The sequence below is a fragment of the Zonotrichia albicollis genome, chromosome 1 (assembly GCF_047830755.1).
Source record: "Zonotrichia albicollis isolate bZonAlb1 chromosome 1, bZonAlb1.hap1, whole genome shotgun sequence".
NCBI classification, from domain to species: domain Eukaryota; kingdom Metazoa; phylum Chordata; class Aves; order Passeriformes; family Passerellidae; genus Zonotrichia; species Zonotrichia albicollis.
This window is the reverse complement of record NC_133819.1, coordinates 48,950,632-48,978,575: the sequence shown is the minus strand read 5'-3', so window position 1 is coordinate 48,978,575 and position 27,944 is coordinate 48,950,632. Positions and strand designations below refer to the sequence as shown.

General features: G+C 40.4%; 1 protein-coding gene across 9 annotated transcripts in view; it reads left to right on the top strand.

The window, feature by feature from the left end:
* ARPP21 (cAMP regulated phosphoprotein 21) overlaps positions 1 to 27,944 on the top strand; it is a 104,462-nt gene that overhangs the window by 35,582 nt on the left and 40,936 nt on the right. For 5 of the 9 annotated variants that reach the window (XM_026792719.2, XM_074540751.1, XM_074540734.1 and 2 more), the window contains 7 exons: positions 271 to 308; positions 2,349 to 2,408; positions 4,913 to 5,145; positions 15,862 to 16,092; positions 20,455 to 20,624; positions 22,139 to 22,243; positions 24,614 to 24,877. In XM_026792719.2, coding sequence (XP_026648520.1) covers positions 271 to 308; positions 2,349 to 2,408; positions 4,913 to 5,145; positions 15,862 to 16,092; positions 20,455 to 20,624; positions 22,139 to 22,243; positions 24,614 to 24,877 — 1,101 coding nt within the window. The remainder of the gene's footprint in view (positions 1 to 270; positions 309 to 2,348; positions 2,409 to 4,912; positions 5,146 to 15,861; positions 16,093 to 20,454; positions 20,625 to 22,138; positions 22,244 to 24,613; positions 24,878 to 27,944) is intronic. The other 4 variants (XM_026792729.2, XM_074540741.1, XM_026792720.2 and 1 more) reach the window with 2 other exon arrangements.

Genomic DNA, 27,944 nt, shown 5'->3' with positions numbered 1-27,944 from the left:
GCCTTCTTCAGATCTCTTAACTGAGAAGTTTCAGTTTGTTCCCAAACTGAGACACCTTATTGGCAATGTGTTGTAATGCATGGAATTTATTTTACTGGCCTGACCTTATTCTTGACCTTTTTTCCCCTCTTGTCTTCTGCAAATGCAAATGATGCATGAATTGAAATCCCCTTAAGCCTGAGCAGGGGAGGTAATTCTAAAATCAAGGAAGAAATTGGAACAGCAGAGCATATGTAGAACGTCTGATACAATGCCTTTTTTATTTTTCAGTCAGTTTGCTCCCAGGAAAACCTTTTTGTGGAAAACAGGTAAAAAATAGTTTTATTTTGTGTGTGTGTGCTAAACTTAGCTGTTTCTCTTATTGTCTCTCTGTAGTTCTATAGTTATTTTTCCTAATGTGAAGACTGTTGAGCAAATTTGCAGTCTGTATTATCTGCATTGGTTTTGTGCTTTAAGAGGGGTAATGGAGCTTGCCTTGCACTATGGTATCTGAGGAGATAAAGTATTACTGCTGCTTTCCTGAGGCTTTTGCATTTCAGTTTAAAAAGCAGATTGTGGGAGAGAGGGTGGGGGAGGCACCTAAGCTTTCATTTCAAGTGACCATTCTGTCTCTGGAGTGCTCTTAGTACTTAACTTATTGATCTTTAAAAAGCACTCTAGTGGTGACTGGATGACAACATTTATGAAACACCAGGCTTGGGTGTCTGTTGTTTAACCTGCTCTCCCGTGGGACTGAGCAGCAGCATTGGCATCACTTGTTGCTTGTGAAGGCTCACAAGTTCCTGCTTTATTGCTGCAGTGTAGTAGTGAGTTGGTGATATTTGAGCTCACTGTTACTTTGCATTACTGCATGATAGTCCTTGTGAATGTTATTTTTGTTACCCACTCAAACCAAAAGGGAAGAGTAAATTGTGTTTGAAATGTTGAATATGAAATGTTGGCTCCATAACAACTGTAAAGTAGCTTAACTGTGTTGAAAATCTTAAAAATTGTGCATCTTTATGGCAGATAAGGATTTTAACCAAAAGTGGGGAATTTAATTGGTGAGTGTTTGAGCAGTGCTGACCCAAGTCTGTCCTGCACAGGTTTGAAAACTGTTTATCACTCACCCTTGAATAAGGGGGGGGCTCTCTCTCACAGTATTTTATTCTCTGTCCATCCTGACATCTGTCAGATGTGTTTACGGGTGAAGCTGTTCCCATAGAAAATGACTCCACAGTAATGGTACAAACCAGCTTTTCCAATGGACACTTCTGTAAGTGGAATGAGGGAAGGCCCTCAGGAGATCGTGGCCACTGTCATCTAACCACCTCATGTTCTGAGGGCCAAGGGTATTTCCTCAGCTGCTGCTTCTGTGTCGTGACAATGGAGATACGTTTTATCAAAACAAATCAAAATTCCAACAAAGGAACCCGTAAAGCCAAGGGCAGACGCTCCCAGAAACCTGTTTTTTCCTGTTGGGAGATTGGGGCAACAAAGATGACACAGTTGTTGACACTTCCAAGTCAGCATGGAAAGCACTCAGAGGCTGCACTGCCAAGGGTAGGGTGGGTACCTTTATGGGATAAACCATGGACTCCATGGCTCGGCCTCCCCTGGTTTATGCATCCTATCCCACACCTATGTGCTGGAGAATGTGGTCAGCTCTGGTATTTACACGTGGTTTGCTGTCCTTGAACCTGGGCGCTGACTGACCAGCCCAGTGTGAGGATGCACACCCAAGTGGGGACCACTAAAAGGCCAGGTTGGGAATTGCACAGCCTGCACTGTTGCTGTCCTGAGGGAGACTTCAGCTGCCTTCTTTTCTTGCTGCATTCCTTGCAGCCTTTGATCAGGTGAAGCACTTAAACTTATACTTATCTCTGTGCACATGAGCAATCCTGTTGATTGACTGTGTTGGAAGTTAGGTGTGTGTTTAAGTGCTTTGCCTTTCTTTTTTGTCAGAGGATCTGAGCCTTTCTCTGAGCTGCAAAGACTTCCAAGCAACTTAGCAAGTACTTAAAATTACATATGCAGTATTATGCTGACTTGCATTTTTTTTATGTTCTTATTAAGTGATATTTTTATGAATTTTCCTTTGGATGGAATGATTCCTTAGCTTCTGAGAATTACCTTTCTCAGTAACAGGAAATGCTAAATTGGCCCTCAGCCTCACTGGATGATATTTTTTATGTTCTGTTGACTGTGTACAGCTACGGGAGAGGGAGGAGGGGGCATTTTTAGCCTTGTTTCTTTAAACTGAATCTAGCACAAATTGAAAAAGGTATCTAGAAATCAAATAAAACTTTACAGATCGGATAAATTTGAATTGCCGTGTTTTTAGCATAATCTTTCTTTTCATTTTTCAGTAGGCTGTTGGAAGACAGTAGCATATGCAATGATATGCATAAGAAGAGACAGCTGTTTAGGTTTGTATGAATTTTATTTAATGTTTATTTCCCAGTGTATCCCACTTGTGATTCTGTCTATGTCCTTGCCAAGGCACACCTTGACACATGTGGGTATGTCAGTTTGCTGGTTGGATGGGAGCATGGAGAGCAGAGTCCTACCCCACTCTTCCCATGATCTTTGAATGAGAAGGTAACAATAGGACACTTTTCTTTGGGTCACTGCCTCAGGAACCACATGAGACTTTCAGCTGCCTGGCTGTTCAGACTGTGACTGTTTGGGAGAGACTGGAGAGGCTCCATTTTTCCTGGAGCATATATGACAAGCACGTTTCATAGACTGGTGCCCAGACTGACCTTTTTTCCTTTTGTTGGTTTGTTAAAAGCTGAAGTAAAAGTGCATTGAGGCAAAAATGATTGAAGCTCTCTTATCTGAAGTATCTGTTTTGAAACTTTTTTCTGTTAACTTTGTCTTCTCAACTCCAATTCCTTCCACACATTCAGATGCATTCCATATCCCAAAGAGCATCCCAGGCCAACAGGAAATCATTAAAATTCAGTCCCTGTTTTCATGGAGAGCAGTTCTACCAATTGACACACTGAATCAGTGGAAGTATGAATCTGGTGATGACAGTGTTTCTCTGAGAGTTTTAGAAAGGTTGTCTTCACCCACCATGAGCTCTCACACGTTCAATTCACATCAACCAGGCTCCTTTAAGAGTCAGTCAGCTGCCACAAGTCTTAAGCAGAGGAAGCAGAAGGAATGTGTGCTTTCAGAAGTGTGCCCTTCATCTATTAAGGCGCATGGACAGCAAGGCAGATATTCACTAGATGTCTGTGTGCATTGGGGTTTGCATATGTCACTTCAAACCCATATCATTTATATTACATAATTTTTCACTGTGAGGAGAAATGGATGTGTGAGGAGAAAATTTGATGTGTGATTGCTGAGTCTGCATGCCATCACAGCAGCCACAGAGGAGATGGAGAGATTGCACCAGATAAGGAGCAGTGCTGGAGCATCTGCTTCTGCACCCCATGACCATAGGCAGCAGGCACAAAAAAGCTTCCTTCTTGCTTTGGATTAGCCTTGGTGACCTGAGAGTCTTGGATTGGGTATGCAGGACTTAGGAGGTGTCTGCACACACGCTCTTAATAGCTAACGTCTGAGTTTGGGGAGCTAAAAGAGATTTTTTTGTAACCCAAAGCCACAGATAATGGGGATAAAATAGCATTCTGTTTCTCTCCCTCCTTTTCTCTAGCGTATAAATGGAAGAGAATTGTTAATTTCTAAGCACAAGAGTACAAAAGAGACTGTAAATAATATACTTTGGAGTTTTTTTCTTTCTGATTAAATCTTAAAGGATTATTTATTCTTAAAATCCTTTTCCCTTTTATGTGTTGTTGCTTCTGTGCTGTTTCTCTTTATGCTTTCCCCCTTTGTGGGTCTAGCAAAGGTCAACAGGTTTATACTGCTGATCACATCTCAGAGAGGCTCTGTTACAGGTGAGGAATACAATAGCCTGATCCCATCTTTGACACGCTGCCTCCTTCATGTCCCAAGTGACACAGCTCAGCAGGTTCTCCAAATAAAAAGCAGGAACCAAGTCCACAAGGAAAAAGGGGACCAAAAAAAATTAAATACAGTCCCATCCTTTTGATCTGTAGAAAGAGTTTTGAGCCTGCAAGCTATTATGTTGTTATATATGAAAGAGGAGTGGAAAATGTCTATTAAAATCCTTCCAAATACAGTGTTATGTGCACCACTTGGGATAACAGTCATGGTGCACTAAGCCATGGTAGGCATTTTGGTTCTGTCATTTTAGCAGCACAGTGCAAGTAGTTTACTGTAAATAAGCCAAATTCTGATCACAGGATTTACTGTGTTATTACTCACAGTACACTGGGAGCTCTGCAACTGTTCAAGGAGAGGCAGCATCTACCCAGGAAATTTCATTATTATTTTGTGCAGAGTGGAAGCAGAGTAAACTGACTTGTGGGTCTCTAAGTGAAGCACTAACAGCGAAGAGATTGGGGTCACACTGGGAGGACACATGTTTAGGAAAGGCTTTGGGTGACCTCACAAAGCTGATAATGGCTGGGGGCAAGCTCCTATAGAAATAAGGTAGAGTGCAGGTGAAGTTGCTGACAAAAACATCACAGTGGATGGACAGCAAAGTGAGAAGTGGTGAGGGGCTTGCTGAGGGAAGAGAACACTCAATGGGCGCAGAAACGCTGCATCAGTGCTGCATGAGACTGCTGTGTCAGCCCCATCTGGTAAAGTGCTCTTTGGAGACATCCAAAAGGGGAGGGTGGTAAGTGCCATGCATGTAAAAAGGTTATAGCAGTGTTTACATGCTGAAGGCAGATAAGTCTAGGGGTAAAATTCCATTTCAGACCTGCTTTTGTGAAGGCAGAGTATCTCCTTTTTTCATTATTTGGGTTGCTGCAGGGTACCTGAAGATAGACTTTGCCTTGACATGGTTTTATTTGTGTATAAAATCTTTGTTTCATGATATCTGCAGGGGCAACAGAGACAGCATTGGGAAGACATCTGGCAGTCGACAGAGCAGTACAGAGAACGAATTGAAGTGGGCAGACCACCAGAGGCCATGGAGCAGCACAGACTCGGACAGCTCAAACCGGAATTTGAAGCCAGCCATAACAAAGACAGCCAGTTTTGGTGGGATAACCGTCCTGACAAGAGGAGATAGCTCATCAAGCAACAGAAGTACCGGCAAACTGTCTAAAACAGGTAGCTAGTACTGTATTGGATTCACAGTGCTTCTTGCTGTGTGGTGATAAATGTCTGTGCTGGTGCTTGTCTGAGTATGGTCTGTCACACGATGGTTTGGGTTGGAAGGGACCTTCAGACACCAGGTAGTCTCACTCTCATGGTTGGTTCCATAGATGGAAAAATACATCAACAGTTGTGTTTCCTGTACAAAGGGGATGTCTGTTTCCCTCTGTGGATGCTAGTATGTGGGTGCCTGCTCCTGAGTTTTTAGGAATCAAGAAAAAATGCAGTCCGTGAGGTTTGCAAATCATAGGAGAGGTAGGCTTTCCCTGGGGTATAATGTGCACACACCATACACGTGCTGCTCTTGTAGCCTGGAAAGGTGTTTCTCCTTTAACAGAAAGCACAGATTTTACCTTTTTATTAATATTTATGAGTTGTGAATAATTAAATGTCAGATATCTGAGGAGAAATAAAAGAACATTTTGTTTTCATTCCTAAAGTGCACCCCATCTGTGTTTTAGAGTACAACTTCTGCCTTGGTGATGCCACTTGAGGCCATGGTGGACTCACAGATGTCCCACAATCTCTCCATTTTCTTCTTTAGTTCCCATTAAACAAAAACATCCTTTAAGGGGACTATGAATCTGGTGGGAATTCTGGATTTATTTGCATTAACTTTAAGAGTACATTAACATATGAGTGAGTCACAGGGTCTGGATCTAAGTAATTTCAAGCTATGCCATTAAGCTATTCTATTATACTTTAGGTTGAAAGTGCATAATAAATAACGAGGCCATCAGATGATTCCATCAGATTGGTTCATTTGATACCTATAGTACAGGACAAATGGTAATCAATATGTAGCACTTAGTGCTCTTTCAGCTTGAGAGTGTTTTATGGATGGTGCTTAATTTACACCCAGTTTATCAAACCTGTCTTGGTCAAATTTCACTCCTATCCCCCAAATCTTACAGTAGCTTTTGTGTGGTTCAGGATGCTGGGGAATGGAGTTTTTAGAATAAATAAATAAAGCCATTGACATAGTAATTACATTTTAGATCTCTGGATGTTGAACATAGTTTAAAATTTTAGTCAGTCATAAAGTCACTTCAGTTGAGAAGACCTTTAAGGTCATCAAGTCCAACCATTAGCGTAACATGGTCAAGTGCACCCCTAAATCTTGCTCCCAAGGGTCGCACTTACATGTGTTTTAACTACCTCCAGGGATGGTGACTCAGCCACTTCCCTGGACAGTCTATTAGAATGCTTGACAATTTTTTCAGTGCAAAAAATTTTTCCTGGTATCCAGCCTAAACATCGCCACTAGAAACTTGAGGCCATTAACTCTCATCCTGTCACTTGTTTCCTGGAAGAAGAGAATGACCCTCACCTTGCTACAACCTCTTTTAAGGCAGTTGTAGGGAGCAAAAAGAGCTCTGTGCCAGTTCTCTCAGCCATCTCTCATCAGACTTGTGCTCCAGACCCATCACCAGCTCCATTGCCCTTCTCTGGACATGCTCCAAGCACCTCAGTGTCCTTCTTGTATTGAGGATCTAGAACTGGACACAGGATTTGAGGTGCAGCCTCACCAGTGGGTGAGGGACAATCACTACCCTGGTCTTGCTGGCCACACCATTGCTGATACAGGTCAGGATGTCATTGGCTTTCTTGGTGACTATGCTGGCCCATAGCCAGCTGGCTGATGACCAACACCTTCAGGTTGTTTTCCACTGGCCATTCTTTCCCAAGCCTGTAGCACTGCATAGGGTTGTTGTGACCTAAGGGTAGGATCTGGCACTTTGTCTCATTGAATGACAAAATTAGCCTCAACCCATTGCTCCAGCTTGCTCAGATCTTCTGTAAAACCGTCTTACCTCCAGCAGATCAACACTCCCTCCCAGCTTGGTATCATCTGCTAATTTCCTAAAAGGATGCATTTGATCCCTTTGTCCAGATTATGGATAAAGACATTAAACAGCACCAGCCCTAGGGAACACCACTTGTGATTAGCTTCCAGCTATGTGTAACTCCATTCATCACCACTGTAGACCTGGCCATCAGCCAGGGGGAACTGTACCCCCATCCTGGCAGTGAGCAGCTAGATTTTCCAGGAGAGTGCTGTGAAAAACAATGTTGAAAAATGGCTTTTCTGAAGTCCAGGTAGAGAACAACCATAGCCTTTTCCTCATCCACTAAGTGAGTCACCTTGTCATAGGAGATTGGGTTGGTTAAGTAGGACCTGCCTTTCATAAACTCATGCTGGCTGGGCCCTGTAGCCTGATTGTCCTGTACATGCCACATAATGGCACTGAAGAGGATCTGCTCTGTAAGTTTTCTTACACCAAAGTCCGACGGATGGGCCTTAAGTTCCCCACATGCTCCTTGTGGCTTTTCTTGTGGGTGGGTGTCACATTTTCTAGCTTCCACTTCGCTGGGAGATGCCACTGGGACTGCTGATAGGTGATGAAAAGTGGCTCAGTGAGCACTTCCATCCTTTCCCTCGGAACCCTTGGTGGATCCCATCCGGCCTCATAGACTTGTGTGGGTCTAAGTGGTGTAGCACATCACTACCTTTGTCCTTGGATTTTGGGGGCCTTGTTCTGCTTCCTGTCTCTGTCTTTTGGCTCTGGGTACCCAGAGAACAGATCTGGATATTACAGACTGAGGCAAAGAAGGCATTAAGTACCTTAGCCTTTTTCTTAATCTTTGTGACTGTGTTTCCCCCTCCAACCAATAAAGGATGTCATAGTTAGCCTTCCTTTTGTTGCTAATATGTTTATAAAAGCATTTCTTGTTGTCTTTTACAGCAGTAGCCAGATTAATTTCTAGCTGAGCTTTGGCCTTTCTAATTTTCTTCCTTCATTGCCATTTTTATCCTGAGCCAGGGTGACTGTGTTCCATGCTGGGTTGTCTTTTAGCACATGGTTACAACCTGCTCCTGTGCTGTTAAGACATCCTTCTTGCAGAATGTACCATCTTCCTGTACTCTTTGTCCTTCAGGACTTCCTCCCAAGGCCAAAATCTCCCTCTGAAAGTCCAAGGTAGCCAATCTGCAGACCCTTCTCCCTATTTCTCTGAGAATTGAAAACTGCTTTGTGATCACTGTGCCCAATGAAACCTCCAGCCATCACATCATCCAAAAGTCCTTTGTTCACAAAAACAGGCCCAGTGGGGCACCTTCCCTAGCTGGGTCCCTCACCAGCTGTGCCTGGAAGTAATCTTCCACACACTCCAGGAACCTCTTAGACTGTTTCCTCACTGCAGTGTCCTATTTCCAGAACCTATCTGGTAAGTCAAAGTCATGTGTAAGAGCAAGGGCCAGAGATTGTGAGACTTCTCCTGTCTGCTTATAGAATATTGCATCTGCTTCTTCATCTTGCTTGGGTGGTCTATAACAAACTCCCACCCTGACATCTGCTTTGTTGGCATTTTCTCTGATTTCTACCCATAAACACTCAACCCTTTCGTCACCACTGTCAAGCTCTAGACAATCAAAACACTCTCTTAACATACAAGGTATATCCCACCATCTGTCCTTCCTTGTGTATGCCTTCAGAGGCATTTCCAGGCATGCACTGCAGCCAACAAGACTCCTCCTTTCAGTCATCCCACCCTGTGATGGTAGCTGTGTCACAGTTATCCTGCAGTGCAGGTACTTCCAGCTCCTCCTGTTTTGTTACCCATGCTGTGTGCATTGCTGTAGATGCCCTTAAATTGAGTTACTGATCCTGCCCCCTTTTTGTGGGAAGAAGCTGTAATTCCTAGTGATCATTCTCAGGCACTTCTTTAATTTCTAACACATCAGTAACCTTTGTGTCTTCACTGCCTCATGAATCTCCATCCCCTGCCTCCACTGGGATGTCAGAACAAAGAACCTCACTGGAACACCATTCCTTAAACACTGGCATGCTGCATAACATCCCTTTTGCTTTTAAAATCTAGTTTAAAGACCTGATAACTCCTCTGCAAATGTACTTTCTCCCCTTTTGACAGACAGGTGTAACCTGTCTGTCTAGGCTTGGTGTTCTATAAACCAACCTGTGGTTAAAACTCCAAAAGTTCTGTCAATGACAGCATGCTCAGAGTCTGTTCTTAATCTGCAGGCTCTTCCTTCCTCAGTCCCTGCAACTGGAAGGGCAGAGGAGAGCACTACTTTTTCTCCTGATCCCTTAACCAACCATCCCAAGGCCTTGAGGTCTCTTGATTGCCCACAGACTTCTTCTTGGGGCTTCATTGATGCCTAACTGAATAATCAGTAATGAAGTGAGAGCTGTATCAGAGTGAAAAGTTTTATTTTCACATCTTTAACTCTGGCACCAAGGAGGCAGAGGACAACTCCAAGAAATGAGTCTAATCAGCATATTGGGTGTTCTGTTCCCTTCAGAAGTGAGTCTCCCATGACCCATCCTTTTTTCTCTATGGAAGCAATTTGGATGTGGGGAGCAGTCTGAATTAACCTCCAGCCAAGTGAACTGCCATCCTTGCTGCTGTTTGGTTCCACTTGCAGAGCCTCACATCTGTTTTCCCAGGGCCCCTGAGACAGTGAGATAATCACACAGGAGACCTGCCTGCTGTGCTGGGCAGGAGCTTGTTGCCATTGCCCCCTGTCTCTTCATCCCTGTGTTCAGCCAGATGGAGAGATGACAGAATCCTTCCTGTCATATGTTCTCTCTGCCTATGAGATGTGCCCCAGGAAGGCAAGGTGCAATTTCAGTGTGTATGTAGTTCTGAAACTACACTCTGGTGTAGTTTTTATTTGAATATAGGCTAAACAGCCCATACAGTGGGGCTTGAATTATGGAATAGAGTATGGTTTCACTTCCAGATTTCTTTGCCTCCCATGAATATTTGAATAGCATCAAAACTTAATTTGTTGTGCAAGAATTAAGGAGGAGGCACAAGATCCTGCTATACTTTTTTTTTATCATTCTACCTTAAGTAAAGTGCAGGTAAATGTATTTCTCCACAACACTGTGTTGCAGAAGTGCAGAGCATTTAAAATGGTGTCAGGGAAATCCAGTTTGGAAGAGACATCTAATTGCAAGGGCAATATTTTTAAGAAGCCATTTTAGTGTTAAAATCAAGCATAGTAAAAAGGATGCACTCAGGAAATGTATTAAAGAAGAGACTTGTGAAGCATGCCAATACTTGTAAATGCATCTGCACCCTGTAGATGCCAAACCCCAAATTGCTTTCAAATGAAAGCTCTTATAATACATTTTTAAAACATCAGTGATATTAAAATTCCATGTTCTTTTTTAAATGCTTTGACTTTTTTAAGGAATGCATTTAACTGGAAAGCTAGCCGAGGCACAAAAAGAATAAAAGAGAAGCAAGATAAAAGGAAGAAGTGGGGAAGAGGAGCAAGGCTGGATATCAAAACAAATCTTCAAAGCCAGGACACAAAGTCAAACAGTCAGCCTGAAAAAAGTCATAAGAACTACTATCCTAATCACTATTTCTGTCCTTCTCTCTGCTATTGAATGGCATTAAAGCAGAAAAGAATAACAATTAAAAAAAATGGGGAAATATGTCTTGGTAAAATGTTTCCCTTTCACCAAAAAAAATGCTAAGTGCATTTATACAGTAGTCAATGTGATACTTACCTTTTCTAAGGTGTGTTAGGTACCAAGTGATACTTGATTGTGAATATTTTGCATACAATCTTCATTACTTTCTACTTTTGCCATAGGCAGCCCTGGTGTTCTGTAGTTCAGTAGATATTTAAAGGTTGATCATGCTTTTATTTAGGGTGATTTTGTTTTGGTTTGGTTTTTTTCCCTTGTGTTCGCTACAGTAGTTAAAATGGAATTGCAGAGGTGTTGCTACCCGTATTAGACATGCTGCCCTGGTAGCATGCCAGAGTCTGCTAGGCACCAATTCTGTCCCAGTTCTCCTACAGAAAGACTTTTCTCTGAAGAGCTTTATGGTTCACAGTAATAAATTTAAAATATTTTTGTCTTGCATAAAATTTGTATTGAATCAGTGTGAAATCATTAGTTGGTCAAAATGCTCTTCATTGGCTAAATGATGGAAAATATTTATGGTCTCTTCAAATGTGAAAATTATTCTCTCTCTATATATGGCAGTCATCCAGAAGCATTGTTAAACACTCTTCCTGAGCATAGGAGTAATAAAATTTTCAGGATTTTTACAGAAGGCTTACAGCTGCCTTCCACAGGGTACACAGTGATGCAGTATTAACATTGTAGCCTTTCTGGATCGCTGTTTGTATTGTCACCAAAATTAAATGTTCTGCCCCTAACCTGTGATAAATCAGTAATTAATGGTACACAGCAAACAAGCAGGAGCTGAAGCTCAGAAAGATGTTAGCTTCCCCTTAGGCTCACAGAGAGATCACAGAACATGCTGTTCTCTGCAGTACAGTCCAGTAGTGTCAATTAGTCTTAGACTTTATTGTTTTCAGCTGCACAGGAATTGGAGCTTAGCAAAGGAATTATGTTACTTCATTTTTGCAAACTTCACAAAAGGGGCTGTTTGAAAACCATTTCATGGTTGTCTTATTGGTTCTGATGGTTATTTTCATGCACCTGTTGATTGTTTAGAAAACCCTGTTCTACTGAAAAGCACAGATTGTACAATGCAAATAAAATTTCTTTCTCAGTTTTTCTGTAGTTCTGTAGGTACAAAGAGATGTTCTAAGCTATAATTCAGTATCAAATGGGGAGTTAATAATTTAACAAATTTCAATTGGATTGCCTTCCTACTATTTAGGACATCATGCAAAATGTCCTAAATAGTAGGAAGGCAATCCAATTGAAATTTGTTTAACTTTCTGTATTAGCTAGTAATACAGTAAACTTTCCAGGGTTGTCTAAGAGTGGTAAGTGAAATGGTTGTCACTGTAGGGGCACAATGATGTACATGTTCAGCCTGTCACACCCAAAAAGACAAAATCTAGCCTATCAACTACCATGTTATTGTCACTGACACATTACAACAGGTTTTAACATCATGAGAAAATAGGTTTTTCACATAAATGTTCTATGTGTATCTACATCTCTAGTTAGATAATTGTTGGGAGGCTTAAAAGTTGTAGCTATTGCACCTTTAGCTTCTCTTAATGCATTTTCCATTCAGTGGAATGCACATCTGTCAGAGTGTATTTCTTTCCCCCTTAGTGCAAAAAGCTGGTTGCATTGGGGTATTAGCTGTGTTGATACAGATCTGTAGGGATCATTAACTTCCTTGGCAGGGCTCCAAGTAATCTGAGACCCAGTCTAATCTCTCCTGTTAGGTGCTCATTGCTACTCCTGTTGGGAAACGCATTTCAATACATTACTGCAGGCATTTTAATACCTTAGCCTTCCTTTGCTGGTTTGTTTGGTTAGTTTGTTGTTTAGGTTTTGGGGTTTCTTAAATAAAGTGTCCTGTATATTATATTTTTCCTCTTGAGTTTTGGAATGGGATTTTTCCTTCTTTATAATTTACTTGAATTAGGCATTAGCCTGATGAATCTTGTAAGTCCAGCAGAAACTGTCAGAATATTGATGTATGGGCAGTAGGTTACGAGACAATTGCTTCCAGTCATAATCTTCCCCACTGACAGTGCTGAAGCATCAGTTTTATTTTTAGAAGTGCAGCTTAGAGAGGAATAGTCATATTCACATGAGCACGTGCCATTTCATTAAAAGATCACAAAATATATTGTTGCATAGAGAAAGGCAAGTGACTTACAGAAGTAGCAAATAAATATTTCTAATCCAGGAATCTATATCCAAGACAAAGATACTTCCAGTATTCCATTCCACTGCTTCCTCTAGAGCATCATCATTTTCACCATCCTGAAAATGATGATGGTCTAGAGTAAGCAGTGATAGTGGATAGATTTGAGAGTGTAGTGATAAGAAAGGAGAAATTTGCCTTGGACTTGAAAGTTGAGATGAGCAGAGATGTTCAAAGTCATCAGATACTGAATGCTGATCCAAGGAATATAGAGCAGGACATGTTGCATCACTCACTTTTGCTTAGAATATTGGAAAATTAATGGTATTTCCATGCTCTCCCTCTGCAAACCCTCTAAGCTATTAAGCGTTTTTGGTGGTTTTTCTGTCTCTTTTTCTTTACAGCTCTTTGAACTTCTGTATCTCTCAGAATATTTAAAAAATATATTAATGGGAAGTGATGAGAATGTGAAGGTTATTATTATTTTAACTGTGAAGCAGCAAGAAAATTATAGAATAATCTAGAAGAACTATCCATCATTACATGCTGAAAAAAGAGGTTAGATTGTGTAATGGGGGCAAAAATCTCATTTAGTCCAAGTTCCTTTCAGAAGTCTTTTGCAAGACATCTTTTAATATGAATCTGAATAAAGTCAGATACTTTATTTTTCTCCCTTTTTACAGTACTGAATTCATTATAAAGTGATTTCCCATTCCAAATTCAGGCAGCGTGAAAACAGCTAATCAGAGCTACAAAGACAAGATTAATTGGTGTTAATTTTCAAATATTAGTGCTGGAATTTACTTGGCTTAATAGGTCTAGACTTAAAATGATAGGAAATAAGTTACAATAATGGATCTAAATAAAGTAGATCATTCTTATACAGTATAAATGGGGGGGGAAAATTGATGCAGCAGTAATTTCTGGAATTTTTTTTGTTGTTTTTTAAATTCAGAAAATCTTGATATGGTTTTGTGACTTATTTGTGTTATTTCAAAATCACTAACTTGATCTGCTGACATGGGAGAGCAGATCTTGCATATTCTAAGGCAGACATTTCAAAGCTATGAGCTTGACCAATGTGTGGGGGTAGCCTCAAAGTGTTTTCCACTGCTTCCATGCCATGTGATGAGTACACCTGAATTCACTGCAGTCCTCTGGCTTTTATCATTCAGAAGCTGGTGTAGATCAATACATAATTCTGCCATAAGAACAGCAGAAGGGGAGGAAAGAAAAAACCAAAACAATTGAATGTCAGAGCTGCAATCTTCTTTTGTGCCCATAGCGTTTCATTGGAATGGCACAAAAAGCGGAGAGAGTCTGAACTCAGGCTTGGTACTACTCACACACTCGCTTAGAAATAATGAGAGGTTTAAGAAATCTCATCACCACTACCATCTCCAGGCAGCTTCCTGACCTGGTGAATTCAAAAGGTGAAGGAAAAGAGGAGAAAGTAAAGAGAGAACTCAACGAAACAACATGAAGTGCGTGTAGGAAGGCCAGGGAAATACAGCAAAAGACCTTGTAACTGATGTGGAAGGAAAATTGAACTCCAGCAGTTGCGTTTGCAGATGCAAGGAAGATGCCAAATACTACTTGCAACTTGATGAGGATGGCCTCCAGGAATAACTGCAATTTGTAGAAACACAGGAATCTGAAATTAAATAAAACTATTTCTTCAGGAATAATATTTCTAAATTTCTAACCTCAGTCTGTGAGGAAAGGAAAAATATAGCAACTAGTACAACTTTGATGTTTTATTGAAAGACTAATTTAATGAAATGAAAAAATTATTTGGAAATCTCTATTACTTTCTTGATTAAATACCAGAGAAGCAGATGTAGGGTCCTACTTATGGCAAATAGTGCACTGCTCATAGAGAGGACTGTTTCTGTAGTGATTGCTGTATGAACCCAAAGTTTGAAGAAGATGGATAAAAAAATGTGTGTTACATAGCAACCTGCAGTAATCTGTGGAAAAATCCTCTGTGAAATAACAGGATGGTGGTGTGATTTCTTTGGAAGAAACCTCTTCTGCTCTCATTTCTCTAAATATGATAAAATAAATTAATTTCAAGGGCATTTGACTGAAAATTAATTTGAACCTCTAAGCAGTCCACTACAGGGTCCACCTGCAGTATCCCATATCTGAAAGGATATAATTTGCCTCAAAGAGGTTTGCTAAACTGAAGTCTGAATTCTGTCCTTGCTTTTAGTCTATACCTGCAGATGAACACTGTGGAGGTTATTAGATGCATAGACAGTAGGCTCAAGTAAAATGAAAGAACTTGCTATTAAAACATACTTTGCTCTGTGGAGTAAGCATCCATACCATCCTGCTTTAAGGAAGCTGGTCACCTGATGCTCTCAGAAATTCTTGTATTTTTTTTTCCTGTGAAGCAAATTACAATCTAATCAAGTAGTATCTCAGAAGTCTGAATATTATTTTTGGGGGTTAAAACAATGTGTCTTCCCATTCTTCCAGGCACAAATGTGCTTTAGCACAGTTGATTTATCTTGATTGTTCAGTTTTAATAGGTTTGATGCTGAAAAAATAAAGTGGCAAAAGTCTTAGGTAGTATCTTAGGTAGCTTTAATTTAATATGGATATTACACAGCTACCTTGTGACTGGACTGATAACTCAGTTGCTGTTGCTTTGCAGAGAATGTTAGGTGATTTTTTTTTTGTGTGTTCCATTTTTGTTTGTTTTTTTTTTATTTATAAACACTGTGTTTAGTTTTTATGCCTTATGAACTGATACCTTGGTATTATAAGTACATGCTGAGGATTTTGTGTTCCTCTTTGGTAAATCTGTTTATTGGCTGGGAGGAAGCTGATGTTGCATGAGGAAAGTGGGTTTTTAGATTGTGAAAATTACCAATGGCTACTGGGTTCAGCAGGGAGTGAAAATCCTGTTCCTACCAGCTGGGCATGGAGTGGCGCATGCCTTTGCAGTCTGTGAAGGTCGTCCTTGTATGTGCCCGATCTGGTGGGGACTGGTGTCCCTTATAACCCCCCATTCCTGCTGTGCATGTGTCTCCCTGTTAGGCTCAGAGTCTTCCAGCAGTGCTGGCTCCTCAGGATCCCTGTCACGAATACATCAGCCTCTCCAAAGTGCATCTCTCGTCCCTGGGGTGACAGCCAATTCTTCAGGCAGCGTGTCCTACCCTGAGAACGGGATGAGTGGCCAGGTGGCCCCCAGCAACACCAGCTATATCATTCTTCCACTTGAAGCTGCAGGGATACCGCCTGGCAGTATCCTTCTCAACCCGCACACAGGTCAGTACAGCTCCCTCCTGCCTGATTCTGCGCTTTGGGGTTTCTGATGTCAGCTCATGAATCAGCAGGTTTCTTGTTTCCAGACATATTTTTCTGGAGGCACTGTATGAGCAAATATACATTGAAATGATGTTTGGCAAATTGTTGTTTTCAAATGTGCAAGCAAAGGTAGATTTGATTTCTGAGGCTGTTGTGGCATAGCTGGTAGGAAATGATACAAAACACTCTTGCTCCATCCCAGACAGGATATTCATCATTCATATATATAGAATATATATATATATGGTATAGAAGAGTATATATATATATATATGTATATGTATATATATATACACACTCTTCTATACTCTTCTATACTCTATACTCTTCTATATCAAGCATGCTGAGATATGGTGCAACCAAAACATAAAGTCATACTCTTAGAGATTGTGCTTAACAGCAGAACTTCAAAAGGCTTAAAGGCTGCATTTGAATCTGCACTCCAGAATTAATTTTATGTGAGCTATATGGTTAGCAATTGTATTTAAATTGTGAAGTTTGTGATAAGAGAAAGATGTAACTCTTAAATTCCTGATAGTTTTCATCACTGCAGCTCACAAACGAGGCACTTGCAAGCACCAAAGTGCTGCAGGCACTTCAGAAACTCTTCAATTTGAACTTGAGTGCTTGATGAAAGCTTAAGGCAATTTGTTACCTCCTTGGTCTGGATGAAGTCTGGATCATGTTATGCTCTTACTCCCCACCATATTGTACTATCAGTGTTAAGAAGGTTCAGGGAGTTTGAGGGTGTGGTACTTCCTTGGTAAATTAGACTCTTCCAGTAACCATGGCTAGCTGTGCTGTCAGCCTTAGCTGAGTTATGCTGGGTTTAAGACAAGAAAGCCTATAGTGAAATGTAGCTTCCATTATACTGAGAGCTGAGGGTTAAACTCAGAATTTTTTTTTTTTTTTTTGAAGTCCTTAAAAGAACATTCAGGAGCTTTTTATTGGGGGATTTTTGTTTATAACTTGTATTTTATGTGTATTACATCTACGTGTTCCACTCTTTTGGTGGAAATGCCTAAAGCTTATTTGTGTGTCCACTACTAAGAATCATTCTTTTTGCCATAGTTCAGTCAAGAAAGTTGCAGCCTTTAAGGAGAATACAGCCTTGGTAAACTCTTCAGCCAGTCTTATCACAGATATTTATAGGTGGTAATATCTGGGGCTGATCAATATGTATCAGCATATTTAAAATCAAAGAGGAGTTCTTGTTTGTTTAGATTTGAATGTTGTAAGTTTGATAAATTTTATCCAGAGAGGTGACTTAGTAACTTGCACAATCTTTACTCTTCCAGAGCCTTTACTCTTTAAGTGTACTTTTTTTCCAAACCATTATTGACATGAGAGCCTAATACTGTCAACAAGGAAAAAATCCATCATTATATTCATCTGCTAATTTCTGTTCTGGTAGATGAGAGTTCTGTCTGCAGCACTGAAATTTCTTGGTCAATACAGAAGACAACATTTTGTGTTCCACCATATGGTCCATTTCCATACAAAACTCATCAGGCCTAGGCTGGAGTCAACTGTAATTCAGGTGACAGGACTGAGAAACAAATGAAAGGAAATTTTGCTGCATGGAGCCCTCAAACAGCTGAGAGATGCTGCTTGTTCCTGGCCAGGATTGTTCTTTGGCTTGTTCCTGGCAAGGACAGAGACTGGAGCTCACCACACTTAAAAGAGCCCTGTAAGAGGAACATCTCCTACATCTATCTTATCAATTTAGCAAATTGCAGCAGCTAGTTCAGATTTTTGCCTGGTACACAGTGAGTCTTTTTTTTTTTTTTCTGCTATAGATATAATGCATTTCAATACTGTCTCTAGACCAGAGCGCCTTATCTTCCCTCCCTGTGTGCCTCTGTCTGCAGATGCATCATTGGGAAACCCATGCATGTTTGTATGGTTAACATTCAGGGAGCAAGTATTTTTGTGTATATATTATTTTCTGTTTCTTTCAAACCTTGTGTTTCGTTTCTGCAGCTCCCATGTAAATATATACATAATAAAGTAATGGAGAGAGCAGATTTCTTTAAAAACCTGAAATTCTTGTCTCAGACTCGTAGCTTCATGCTGCTACTTCGTGCTGGAAGTCAGACTGTACTTTGGCATCTGCTGTGTTTTTCACATGCAGCAAAATGCATGCTGCAAAATTGTCACTCTTTGGGCTCAGAATCTTTGCATCTTATTACGGAAACATTACAAAAGGAGCTCCATGGGGAGGAAATTTAGATTGCTGGATGCTGTGATCGACTATCAAAGTGATGGATGCTGTCAGAAACAGAGATGAAGAGAAGACAGTTGAAAGAAAAGGAAAAAAAATCTTTGTTTCCTGTAATGAATAGATTTTCTTTCCCTGTGTCATACCATTCTTTAGCTCTTTCTTCTCCTCTTGCGGAGTGGCTACTTCCGGTCTTTTTCTCTCTTTTTGATCATAACACCATGTCCTTCAAAGATCTTTCCTTCCTTTCACACTACATAGTCATTGACTGTGCAAGCCTCTAATGGCATCCAGAGAAGCAGTCAATTTCTTTCTGCTCTGAGGATAACTCTGCTCCTTACCAGATGTTGGGAATACACACTTTCTTTTCCATATCTGCAGTTTCTTTTATTTTCTCTCCTCTGCTTTACCCTTCTCCTTCCCCAGATAGTCAAGCTTCTTACTTGCTTTTGGAAAGAGCCATTTATGTGGCTGTGCTCTCCATTTCACTTACTTCATCAGCCTGCTTTACCCTTTAAAGGATTCTTCTTGATACATTCTTCCTTAACCCCTCTGACAATTTAAGAGCATTTACTTTTCATTGGTACTCCTTGAAGTGACATTGCAATCTTCACCCTTCTATCAGGGCCACAGTTCATAACTTACAAATGTCTTCCCTGTTACCTTCTGATCTCTCCTTTTCATTTCTGATTTCAAGATTTCTTCATGAGAAGTCTCCTCTTTTTTTTATCTTTAAAAGTGTTGCTGGGACTTTAGACTTTCAGTTCTGCCATCTTGCATTAAGCCACAGGAAATGCTATTTATTAGCTTCCCTTGAGCATCTGACACAGGCTTTGGGATTGTGTTATCCTGCTTACTCTGTCTTCTAAAGTACTTCTGGGGCTTGAGATTCCCAAAGCTTGGGAGTCCATGCCACAGTCACCCAGTGGGTTCACAGCAAGAATCAGGAAATCAGTACAGAGAACTGCCCCATGCTTTTTTTCCACTCACTCATGATGTTTCTCAGCATGAATGTGGTGTTGGGTTCATCCAGAAACTTGATGCATTAGAGAGACAAGGCAAGGTTCTTTGGCTGGCGCTCTTAATGCTCTTAATGCAGCTCTGACATTGGAAGGAGAAACTAGAAGGCTGAGGAGTAGATAGGGCAGATAGAGATGCTTTGTAGGACTCAAATCAGAAGTTCATTACTGTTATTCCAAGTTACTGAACTCCTCCAGATCTCTCTTTTTATCTCAGATATTCATACCTTAGTTACCTACTTCAAAGATTATAACATCATTGCTAAAATTACTTTTTTTTTTTCCTCTTGGAAGTATTCATAATTCCTTTGATTTACAGATTTATGATGGAAGTGAAAAGAGAACTGAGGTCATGGAAAACATTTTTCCAACATTTCTTTTTTGTTTTCAAGACAATGACTTGGATAAAATTTTTCTTTTAAATAAACATTGTTTTTGCAAGATTATTCCCCCCAGCTTAATTATCTGAAGCAAAATGAGTTCAATAGCTTTAGTAGAACTCTGAAAAGAATTTGTCTTTAAGAGATTCTTAAATACACCTTAAATGTTGCTTCCTTGAAAACTGGAGTGCTAGCTCCTCTAAGCTTAAGGCACAGCTCTGTGTTATTAGCATGTGTAAGTAAATCAGTAACAAGAGTGGGTTTTGTTTTTTCCCCTTTCCTACAAACCGTATTGTTTCAGAAGTAGTTGTGTACATTTGATTGCTGTTGTGTTAGAGGAAAATGTAAGGGAACATTCTCTACCTTCAGTGTTTGCTCCAAAGTTCAATTTTAATGTTAATTGATTCATCACTGAATGATTTCAAGTAACCATAGCATCTGAATCATCTTATAGCCATGGTAACTTTCCACCCATTCCTTGGAAAATCATGCTGCTGAAACAAATATCTGCTGTCTTGCCTGAAAAAAACATAAAAGCTGTCTGATTCTGTAATTACTGTAATGAGATATTGTGAGTGATAAACCCTTTACTCCTGTAGCAGGTCAGCTAAAAAGCGATTAGTTAAAGCAAGATTGTTTGCTTTCACACAGCAAACAGTATTTTCTTAAAAGTGTCCAGGAAGAGCCGGGCGTTGTGTTTCAGGTCAACCGTTTGTAAATCCTGATGGGACGCCGGCAATATACAATCCTCCCAGTGGCCAGCAGACAATGAGGAGCCAGGTGGTGGGACAGTCTCAGCAGCAGCCTTCACCCCAGCAGCCTCAGCAGGTTCAACAGCCACAGCAGCAAATGGCAAGTCACCTTGTCACACAGGTAGGTGTGGTGTCACTGGAAAAAAGAAGGAGCTCTTGGGGATATGAAGAATGATCTAGAGGAAAGAAGGGAGGAATGCAGCTAGACCAAATGTCACAATGTTCTTCTCAACATGGATAAAGCAGATGGAGAGGGAAGATTACATCTTCAATTTTATCTAAAGGATGATTTCATTTTCAAAAGTACTGTTAAGTGTGTTGGTGCATGTCTACATAAAATTAGCTTGAAAAACTCACCCATTAGTGGAAGCTGAACTATTCATTCTCAAAACAAGTGTAGTCTGTAATTCTCTCCAAAGAGCTAGGGACATTTCTCTTTTGACAGCAGTGACTTGAGTCAAAGAATAAGGTACAAGAGCTCTACAAACCCCTTCATGCCCAGTTGTATTGGCCCCAATCTATGGGTGTTCTCCAAGCACTTTTGCCCCAGTTTGGTGGTTTTCTGCCTGCACCAATATTCTGGCTGTGATCCTGCTCTGAGCTAGATGTTGTGAAGCTGCAGCAGGAAGAGCAGTTTTGTTTGAGCACAGTGCAATGCTGGCTCTCTGGTCCCTGTGCTGGCTGTGGCACGTGACCAGACGTGACTGAGCATGGGCAGCAGGGTTTGGGACTGGTTCAAACTTAATTTTGTGGATTGCATGCCTGTTCTCCCAGGGCAGAGCAGGCAGAGGGAACTACTCAAGCAAGAATACTATATCCTGCTTAGTCACAGAGCAGCCAAGATCTACTTTGGTTCTTGTGTAGCTTTATAATTTGGCACAGCTTCATCCCAGCTTATGCAGAAATACAGTCTTTGAATTCAGTGAAGTTGCTTTGATTTTACTGGGTTTGGACTTATATGGTTATGGCTCTTATTTCTTGATCTGGTCTTCACAGTTTTAGACGACAGAGATAGTAGCAAACCTGTAAGAAGTTATATGAAAGGTTAAAATGACAGGAATACTAAAGCTATTCCAAGGTAATAGTGCTGTAGAAAATTGTTTTTTTCACTTAGATAAACATCTGCTCCAAGCTGATGGCCTGTCTGTTGGTAATTCACAGTCTGTTCTTTGTCATTTTTTAAACTCTTGTGTTCTCCCAAAGCAGCTTTACAAGCATTATTCCTTTGCCTGTGACACACTTGGAGTTAAATCAGTCACTAACAGCGAAATTCAAATATACACTTATGCTATGCTGCTTTCCATTTTTATATCTGCAAATTAAACATGGAATCATAATTTGGCTTTGCCTCATATTATGAGTAAGAGGGGATAGCTTTGGCTATATTTAATCTAACAGCCACCAAATCCACATAAAGAGGCAGAAATATCAGTAAAAAATAGTTGTTTGGTATAAGGCTAAAATGAAGACTAAAAACACAGTACTTGACCTCTTGTACTCAGGCTGGTAATGAGTCACCTGTATTTTCAGAGCTGTGTTTGAGGTCTTTGTTCTCAATAACAAAGGTGGTGATGATGGGTGCTTGTTATCTTTCTCTGGTGGAATTTATTGTCTTTCCCTTTGCTTGTTTTGCAGCCTGTTCAGACAATGCAGCCATCTTCTCAGTCAGTCCAATATCCAGCAGTTTCTTATCCTCCCCAGCATCTCCTGCCAGTCTCTCCAACACAGCAGTTTTCTGTGGTACTAAAGATTTCTTACTTCTTTTTTTTTTCTTTGAAGTTGGAGGTGTGAGTATGTGTGCCCAAGAGCCTCTGGGGAGCACTGCAACAGGTGCCCCACATGAGAACCCTCTCTAAATACCTGTTCACCTTTATGCTTTGGTACTGACAGGCATTTTGTACGAGCATTCCCACTGATTCTGGTTCCCTAACCCGAAGGGTGATGTTACAGCAGGGCTCTCTACCTGCTTAGCAGACCCTCCAGAAAAATATTTTGTTCTGCCTGCTGGTAGGAGCTTATGTCTCCTCACTTAATGCCAAGTGACCTTAAATTGCTAACTTGAATAGTTGAGATTTGAGTTATTCCTCTTTTGTGTCCGCAAAGACAGGAGAAGAGACCTCAAGAAAACATTATTTTTATTTTATATTCTTTTATCCATATACTAAATCCACTGCCTGGATTTATTCCTTGGTGATATCAGAGGACTTGGGAAGGAGAGTAGCACTGAACCAGCTGCAGAAGATGTGGTGTGCTGTACATCATGACAATGCACCAATGGACATGTATAATGAAAATAAATAGAGTGTTCTTCTGGAGTCTGATTCTGGCTTGGTGCTTACAGGGCTAAGATTATACTGTTTTGAAATGAAGCTGACATTTTAAAGAGGCACCACAAGATTTTTTTCTGTGGTTTTTCACTCTTTGTCTAGTAATCTTGTTTAAGATTGATTTTTTTTTTCCTACCAATGTCACATAGTTATAGTAAGATATGTAAACAAAGCTGAATGGGTCTTTGCAGATAAAATAATGTTATAAATGACTAGTGATATCATTTGAAGGAAAAGAAATATTCCATGCTGAACAAAAGTTGCATATCTTAATGCTAATTCTCTTGAAAAGTGTGTTGCAGGAAACAGGTTGCCCTAGTTACAGTCACAAGAAAGCTAATATTTTTATTGGTTAATTTAATAGTAAAGCTTCATCTGAATGACTATCTTCAATACACATTACATTTTACAAACACTACATAGATTATATGTGTTTGAAGATGTTTTTCTCTTTTGTGAAAATCTAGAGGCATTCCTGGCTCAATGAGGTTTCTTGCAGAATCTGTTTGCAGTCATTTGTCATTCTGATAATGAATATCCTAGCTTTTTAAAGGAACAACTTCACAGAGACAACTCATGTGACTGAGTATGAATGTAGGATGACAGAAAAGTTAACAGCATTACTTGCATAGACCACTTCATGATCTGTCAGTAGTGTTTTAAACATTGATCCATGAGATCTGCTCTCAGCTGTGAGTGTGAGTCCCTCTATGTGAGGGTGAGTCCCAGAAGTGCTTTCCACAAGCAATTTTTTAATTTTGTTTTGTTTTTAACACATTTTGACATTTCCATACATTAAATGTGTGTGCAGGATGGTTTTGGAGAATAAATATCACAGACCTGCTAATGATATTAAGAGGTTTCTTTTGAAAAAAGAGCATTTTTTTGGTGCTTATTTCCTATCTGTAATTGGCATATTAGTACACAATGGAGTTTGAGTTGAGTATTTAAAAGTCTTATGTTATGGGCACAAAAGGAGATGCCTAGAACCACACCCCATTTGTAAATCTTTGACCTTCACAGAATGAACTTGAGAGCATAGAATAGTATTAATCTTTTTGCAAGAATGAACAGATACTGTTCAGAATGCATGTATTATTACTAGCATGTAATGAAGCTTAGGTCCATTAACTTTCTATGGTACGTTTATCCTACCACAGATTTTTTTTTTTTCTTTTCCCCTTCAATCAAATACTAGAACTTCTTTCTCTTCAACACTGAATAAAAAGCCTTGAAACAGCAGCATTAGGCTTAGCTTTTCTTTTAACTTTCTCTATGTTTACAACCTTGGCTTTTCAAAGCAGTCCAAAAAGGGAAAGATCTGCAGCTGAATTCTACTTAATTCCTCTTGGGATCAGTTTGAAACACAGATGAAATTACCAGCATGTGTTTAGCTGACAAATTCTGTATTTGAGGATAGAGGTATTCATAATGTTATTTCCATGCCCTTTACATTTAAAATGTCTTCTTTTGAACACTGTAAAGTTCACTTGTCATTTTGGAATTAAAGGTGAGGGTGGCAGGGGGAAAGAGCCAAAATAATTGGCTTTTTTGCCAAATGATACCATTCACCTTGCAGTCTGGAAGTCTTCGTCAAAGCATTTAGAGTGATTTTCATTTTAATTGCCTCCATTTTTGCTGAGATCCTTGCAAAGTTTGGCATGGATCGGAGCCGAGTGATTGCTTGCCCCCCTCACTTTCTGAGCCTATTTTGTTTTGCTAACTCATGTGCCTGCTGCAGGCATCACATCTGTGTCCCCTTCTCCTGCCTTGTGCCCCGCAGCGCGATGACATGACAGCGCAGTTTGGCCAGATGAGCTTGAGCCGTCAGTCGTCAGGAGACAACCCCGAGTCGCCCTCCGGCCCCGTGTACCCCTCGCCCATGCTGCAGCAGCCTGCCCAGCAGACGGGCTACATCATGGCCTCCCCGAGCCAGCAGCTTCCCCCCGGAGGCTTCACGGGATCCGGAGCTCCGGTGTCCCAGCAGGTGCTGCAGCCGCCGCCGCCGCCCCAGGGCTTCGTGCAGCAGCCACCCCCGCCTGCTCAGGTAGGCCAAGCCCCGCTGCCCTTGGGCACCCTGCCCTTCACAGCATCAGGGAGGGAACAGAAATTACAGATCGTTTCTTGTTTTTCCCCTGCTAAAACTTTAGCAGATCTTGAGGCAGCAGGGGACTCTATTGTTTCCTGGGCTCCATCGTTTCCTTCCCTCTCTTCAAAACGTTTTCTGAGCATATGTTCGTAGTCCGTGACACATCTGCACATGAATATGAAGGAGGAGGGTGAGTAAATGCCCACACTCCTCCTTCCCTGTGCATGTACCAAAAGAGCAAAATGCACATCAGCCCAGGTAGTCGTTAATCATATTTAATTGACTTGAACATGTGAGGTGTCACAGATCAGTAATTTTAACTGTCTTCCTGAAGACTGATTATGTTTTACTGTTCACCACCAAACATCTCTGCTTGTCTCCTGGGTACCCTTACAGAATATTGAAAGTGATTACTGTCAAGAAGTAAAATGCACAGGTGACTTTCTGGCCAATTTTCAAGGCATACACATTAAAAAGACAAATTTCTTTATCCAATTATAAATAACTTCATTTAAATTCTACTTTAAATGGTATTAATAGCATTTCTTTTGTTTTCATATTATCCTTCAGAAGAAAAAAATGTAAAAATAAAGTAAAAAGCTTCACCATTTCTTTTAATGTAACTTCATTATAAACCTTATTGGAAGCAGTTGGTTGGTTGGTTGGTTGGTTTTTGCTTACTGCTTCTCACTGAAAATTTCCACTTGTGTTTATTAATGGAATTTGGTATTGACATAGGAATGAAGAATTTTTACTGTTACAGTGTTTTAAGTGGGCTAAGGATCTAGTTAATTAGATCACTAATTAACAGTAAAAGAAATCTGAGGACTACTGGATGCTGACTGTGCAATCCATAATTTCTGTGGTTAAAAAATGTGCAGCTATATTTTCTGAAGGAAGGCTTGGCAAAAACAAGTTTGAAGGAGATGGAGGTCAATATAATGTGATTTCTTTTACAAAAAATTGAAATTACTGCTGGAAAAATATCGCAAGGAAAATATTTCAGTTTGCCAAATGTAGCAGGTTTGGTGCTTTTTATAATTTGGGAGAAAAAAATTACCTAAAGAGCAAAATTCCCTGATGGATCCATCTAGACTGTGTGTCCTAAGTATAGGCTGTCCAGGCTTTAGTCCTCATGTACAACCCCCAGGTGCCCTCAGTGTTTTTAATCCTCGTACTGGTGCTACTTAGAGACAGATTAACTTTTCCACAGGCCAAGTGATGGGGAGGTGCCTTTTCATGTTCAGGCTGCTGTAGGACCAGTACAGTGCTGGTGTGTCTAATGGTTGCCATGTCTCTGTCCATTCACCAGCTGTTTTCCTCCTATAGTTTAACACAGTGGAAAGTTAATTGACAGGAGAAAAATATCTTTTGGCTTTGCAACAGCTTCAGTTATTTCACTGTGGAATGGTTTGTCCTCGGGGGGAGGTGTAGAAAGGTGAGAAATTCAGTGCTGTCAGGTTTCTCTAGTTCTGCAGATAACATCCATCTCCAGCTTGTTGCTGTTCCAAAAAATCCTTGTCAGATCCCTGGGGAGGAGGGCATGGCAGGATTTAGTGTCTGCTGCCCATGCCCCTATCCCTTGAAAGCACAGTGGCCTTGTTCTGCCAGAAGGGAGAGAGGGCAACCACCCTCTGCATCTGCATGCACAGATGGGAGCTTCTGATTCACATTTCAACTTTTTATACATTCAGTTCAGTCCTAGAAAATGGTTTGGATACACGTTAAGTACATGTATGGCAAATAGGGAACCCTTCCTATAAAAAAAAAATAAGAGGGAATCCCTGGGAAATAGTTGTTGTTCTGCCCTGAGAGCTTAGCTTTCTGTACATGGGCAGGTAGATCCCAAATCCTCGTCCTGCCCGTGGCACAGCTTCTCTGTGGCAGTGGCTTTGTCAGTCTGAGTCTGCTTTGTTACTCTTTGGGGCTTAGATGCAATAGTAATGCTGCTCTCAGACACCATAGCAGGTGGTCTGAGGCAGGCTCTGAGAAAAAAAGAAAGCAATAAAGACGGTAATGGAAGCAAAACATTATGTGATGCATTAATCAATGCAATGCAATCAATGTAAAAGCACTTTTATATCTTAAATGTTGCTATTGAATTTATACCAGTATAAAAGTGGCATGACTTTAATGGCTAATTAGTTCCTGTAAATGCTCTGCTGATAAGGTTGGCTGTGATACCCTGAATGCTGTTGGAAAATAGCAGTGAAAACTTGGGTGGAGATCCTGTGAGTGTGGTAATTTCCTTTGGGAGCTGAAAGGAGGAGAAAAAAATGCTTCAAGCCTACACATCCAATAGTACTGCATTTAAATTACTAGCTTTTTTATTAAAGTTCATTTAAATGTGGGTCTACAGCTGCTCCCCAAGATTCTTTCTCCCAGTCTATATTAAAGCAGAAGCAGACTGAGTTCGAAATGACATGCCTAAGTGGTGAATGAAATTTTTGGGTTTCTTTTTTGCTTCTTCTTTCATCACAGGTATCCCCCAGCTTGACAACAAAGTCACCATTTAATAAACTGAAAATAAGGATTTCTGCTTGTTCAGCCAATTAGGAAAAAATAATGGAAAAAAAAAACCCAAAAAAAAACCACCACCAACAAAGAAACCAACTCAAATCCTAAATATTACCCAGGGTTTTCTGAAAGGATTTTTAGCAGCAAATGCCAGTTTGCTTTCTGTCACGGATATTGAATGTATATATATTTGCTTTCTTTATTTTCAGTTTTCTTCTCTTCCTGATAGTTTTTCTGTAGCACTTATGGACCAAACACTTTAACAAGGGTCCACATTCTGCTTTGTAGTACTTTATCAATGGTGCCTGTCTTTGCCTCTGCAAATGAAGAAGTGGGAAAAAATATGAATATTATGTCAATGGGAAGGGATATACTCCCTGAAAAGTTATTTTCACCTCTGACTATTCTGGAAGGTATACTGGCAAAATGATATCCAAAAGTGAGATGGCAGGAATTCTTGGAGAGGCCTGGAGATGTAATTAACATGTTGAAGAATTTTTCACTTGAA